General features: G+C 37.8%; 1 protein-coding gene across 1 annotated transcript; it reads left to right on the forward strand.

Moving 5' to 3' along the window:
- Positions 1-474: 474 nt before the first annotated feature.
- On the forward strand, positions 475-2,261 carry LOC134496723 (C-C motif chemokine 14-like). Its single transcript, XM_063302468.1, has 3 exons — positions 475-547; positions 1,459-1,570; positions 1,948-2,261. Exons 1-3 carry the CDS (start codon positions 475-477, stop codon positions 2,042-2,044), a joined length of 282 nt encoding a protein of 93 aa, XP_063158538.1. The 3' UTR covers positions 2,045-2,261.
- The last annotated feature ends 1,602 nt before the right edge of the window (positions 2,262-3,863 follow it).

A 3,863-nucleotide genomic window follows, 5' to 3' on the forward strand; every position in this document is an offset into this window, starting at 1 on the left:
GTATTTGATAGAAAGATGATTTTTTACTTAAACGTATTGGTCCTTGTTTTGGATTTGGAGATATTGTGGCAGTAATGACCTATAAAATAGTTTTTGTATTTTTTTTCCCTGTGACCAACATAAATAGAAAAAAAAACTTGGCAATGATTTCATTCTTAGCTTTTGACATTGTTTCCATACCATCATCCATTGAGGAGATGTGGAAACAGTCCTTCGCAAGAAAATATGCCATCCTATGATTTCCTGAGGTGACCCCATGAAACTTCTCTGTTTTGTTTGCAACAGTTGTCCCATGATTTCAACTCTGTTTCTCAGAATAGATTTTCTAGTATTTTCCTTTAAGGGTAAACACACCTAGCTTTCTTATGAGTATAGCCAGAATGGTCTATAAAAGGAGAGTTCCTGACAGTGAGCACCAAACAAAAGAGAAGGAATTTTCAACACTCCTGAATCTGTTCTTCATCTCTGCTCATCATGAAGATCTCTGTGGTGGCCTTCATGTTTCTCCTCCTTGTGGCCTCCATCTCTCTTTCTATATCTGATGCATGTGAGTTAACTTACAGCTAAATGAATTTCAGTGTGAACTTAAGAAACAAGTGCACAATTGTGGATGAGATATTTGATAGACAGTATGAGATGAGTGACATTAATTGGAAGTAACACTGTTCTTCAGCAATACATCTGGAAATAAGATGGAATTATCTTTAAAAGATTTGAGAGCTACTGTACTGTATACCTTCAGAATAGTGGTGTTTTAAAAGGTGGTAATTCATTTCAAATAAATATAGCACAGTGGTTAGGAATCACAGCTTGGTAAGTTCTGAATTAACAGATTCTACAAACAGAAGATTTTCTGATAGTCATTAGTAAGATAGATGTATTTTAAAAAGAGCAACAACAAAGCTAGATTTTTCATTAAGGAGGAGGATGTTTACTATAGGCTAGAAGCCAATGATGAGAAAATGGAACCTTCATCTGATGAGGACAACAGCTGTCTAATGTGACTTTGTGCAGTTCTTGAAATACGTTTAATATGCCATATAGATCAGATTTCCCTTCTTGCCACACTGGTGGATGTCACTTTGCTATGAGTTGCCTGGGCAAAGTTCTAGGGATAAAGAACTCCACAAGGTAGGAGAATTAGGGTGAGTTAGTCCTACCAGAAGATCAGTAAACCTATTTTAAGTCATTAAACAAGGAGTTACAACAAAATTTAAATAAAAATTAGAAAACAAAAATAGGAAACAGACCATATTTCCAAAAACTATTTCAGTCCTGTGATGTTGAGTGAGTCTGGAAGGTGCAAATGGAGCTGGGGGACTTAAATATTGCCAGTGTGATGATGGATGCTCAACCCTGGATACAGAGGAATGAAAGGTCTCAAAGTCCTAGTACAGAAAAGGCTGATGCTTTATAGTTGAGCTAAGCTGAATATTGACACTTTAGCATCTCTTGCAGTTGACTTCGATCCATCCAGATGCTGCCCAAAATATACTGAGAAAAGGATTCCAAAGCACCGCGTGAGAAGTTTTTACTACAGCAGTGGGACATGCAGGCTGCCATCTGTAGTGTAAGTCTGGGAGCTGGACAGAGACTTAACGGAACTGATGCCCTTTGCGGCTGCTTTAATGAATTGAAGTCTAAAAGCAGAGGCATAAGGCACAGAACCCTGAATGTACAGTAGAGCGATATTCTGCCTGTGCAAGGTCTGAAACATTTGAAGATGTGCATACCCTATTAGAGAATTATTGAATAGCTGTATCCATCCATCACTTGTGGCTAATAAATATGGCATAGCTGAAGGACTCAGCATGCTTTTCAAAACTCAGCCAATCATTTTATAGCAAACTGTATATTTAAACAAACTGTGGCTTAGGGTGGTATGTGAACCCAGCTGGTGAAAAATATACCTTAAGTTGTAAAAAATATCATCTTACTTTCTTACAGGTTTATATTGAGGAACGGTATGTCAGCCTGCGTTAACCCAGGAGAGAAATGGGTCATGGATATTGTGAGATCTCTGAAAGAAGAACAAAGATCCTAACTGCTGAGTTTCTGCCATGCTGATGTCAACAGAGGAGCTCCATCTGGGAAAGAGCTACAGTAGAAGCTCAGCCATGCCTTTGTCACTCCCCACTCTCTCTTCCCACAAATTCTGGCAATTTGGTGGCTGAACAGAGTCCCTGCCAAGAGATTTTGTAGTTAGGAATCACCTGGACTTGCTGTCCATACCCATACTGGGGACTTCAAGGGTTGAGGATAGAAGGACTTCCTTTCTTAGCTAAATCTTCCAACTTCAGATCCTGTTGTTTCCAAAATTAGTTTGAAAATTACTCTGCTTTATTTATTTATTTATTTATTCATTCATTCATTCAAATTTTTGCCACCGCCCATCTCCCCCCACAAGAGGGACTTCTTTATCCTGATGTGGCTGAAGTCCAGTTGTAGTGTCCATCTAAAATGTTTGGAAATGTCCCACAGCTATGCTCTTGAATTTAAAGAGTCTCCCCCTCCCGCTCTTAAACATAAATGATCTCAGTTTAAGTTCTAACAATGTTGCTAAATTAAATGTGTTATTTAACCATTGAAATTTACACCAGTTCAGAACTATACTATCTTCTACCCTAACTATTAGGGAAGATCCCAGAGCCCCTCTCCAAACTGTAATGCCCAGAATGCTTTGTGGGACATCATGAAAACAAAGATGGAAATCTAATTAAGTTTGTAACACAGATCTCACTGTACTTATGAGGCCTTTTTTCAGGAAAGTCTAAACATGGATTGAAATTGGGAGCAAAGATTTGATAAGCTAGAGACTCCAATATTAGTGAAAACTATTTCTGAATCCAGTTCTGCACCCGTTTGTGTCTATATACTGATATACCAAGTATTTCACACCCTTATCTGAAAACGAATATGTGATATTTCTATTTCTATTGAATTTCTATTTATATCTAGTTGTTAAAAGCTGCGTTCACTATAGTATTTATTAGAGTCCATATCCCAGTGAAATGTTTTTTGGTACTTGGGTTGCTTTCCAAAATAAAGATGAAATTTAATTTAGTTCTGTCTCTATCTCTTTTGCTGAGTTTGTCCCTTTGCTGGGAGCCCCAGAGTGACATGGTCTGCACCTTAAGAAAACGTACAGAGAAGGAAATTGGTCCAATGCTATAAAAAATTGACATGAGGTAGAGCCACAAGTGCAATTGCAGGTTCAAATTCAATGTTAGAGTTGCTTTAGCCAAAACATTACCAAGGGATGTTCAGGGCTGGTTGACAAAATTTTCAGGTGGTCATCAGTGGCATCTAAGAAGAGTCATGTTGCTCTTCTCTCTGTTTCCATCTGTAGCCCACCATTAAGATCTCTATTCTTCCACAAACAATCAGGCTCTGTTTTTGATTCAGCTACAACCTTTCACAATGATCAAACCCAGACTTCCAATGAACCTCCATAAACAGAAGCCTCAATACCCATCACTCGCATAAGGTTCAAATATAGCTGTGATGGAAGGCGGGGGGACATAAAGGCCCCCTTCTAGGATATTCTAGCTTCCCCCAGTAGATATTTTAATGTAGTAGACATTAGAAAAAAAATGTTTATTCCTTTTATTTATAAAGCCATATTCATGGATTTTTAAAACAAGCTGCCAATCACAAGGTCGACCAGATTTCCAAAGTTCTAACCAAAGAATGCAAAAGCAAATTGACAAATACAAAGACAAATTTTAGAAAAACCCACTTTTATTTACTTTATAAGAAATACAACTGCATAACACATTAGATAACTTGTATTTATATCCTGCTTGTTCTGACAAGATTTTCTGGTCTCCTCATTGCAAAATTTTTGGCAGGGGGTGTAAGAG

This window comes from Candoia aspera, chromosome 1 (assembly GCF_035149785.1).
Source record: "Candoia aspera isolate rCanAsp1 chromosome 1, rCanAsp1.hap2, whole genome shotgun sequence".
Classification (NCBI taxonomy): Eukaryota; Metazoa; Chordata; class Lepidosauria; order Squamata; family Boidae; genus Candoia; species Candoia aspera.

Excerpts from the sequence above, each read along its gene's own strand:
- LOC134496723 (XM_063302468.1), top strand. The coding sequence starts at position 475 with ATGAAGATCTCTGTGGTGGCCTTCATGTTTCTCCTCCTTGTGGCCTCC. Across the intron at positions 548-1,458 it reads TCTTTCTATATCTGATGCAT|TTGACTTCGATCCATCCAGA; the intron begins GTGAGTTAACTT and ends CATCTCTTGCAG. Across the intron at positions 1,571-1,947 it reads TGCAGGCTGCCATCTGTAGT|GTTTATATTGAGGAACGGTA; the intron begins GTAAGTCTGGGA and ends ACTTTCTTACAG.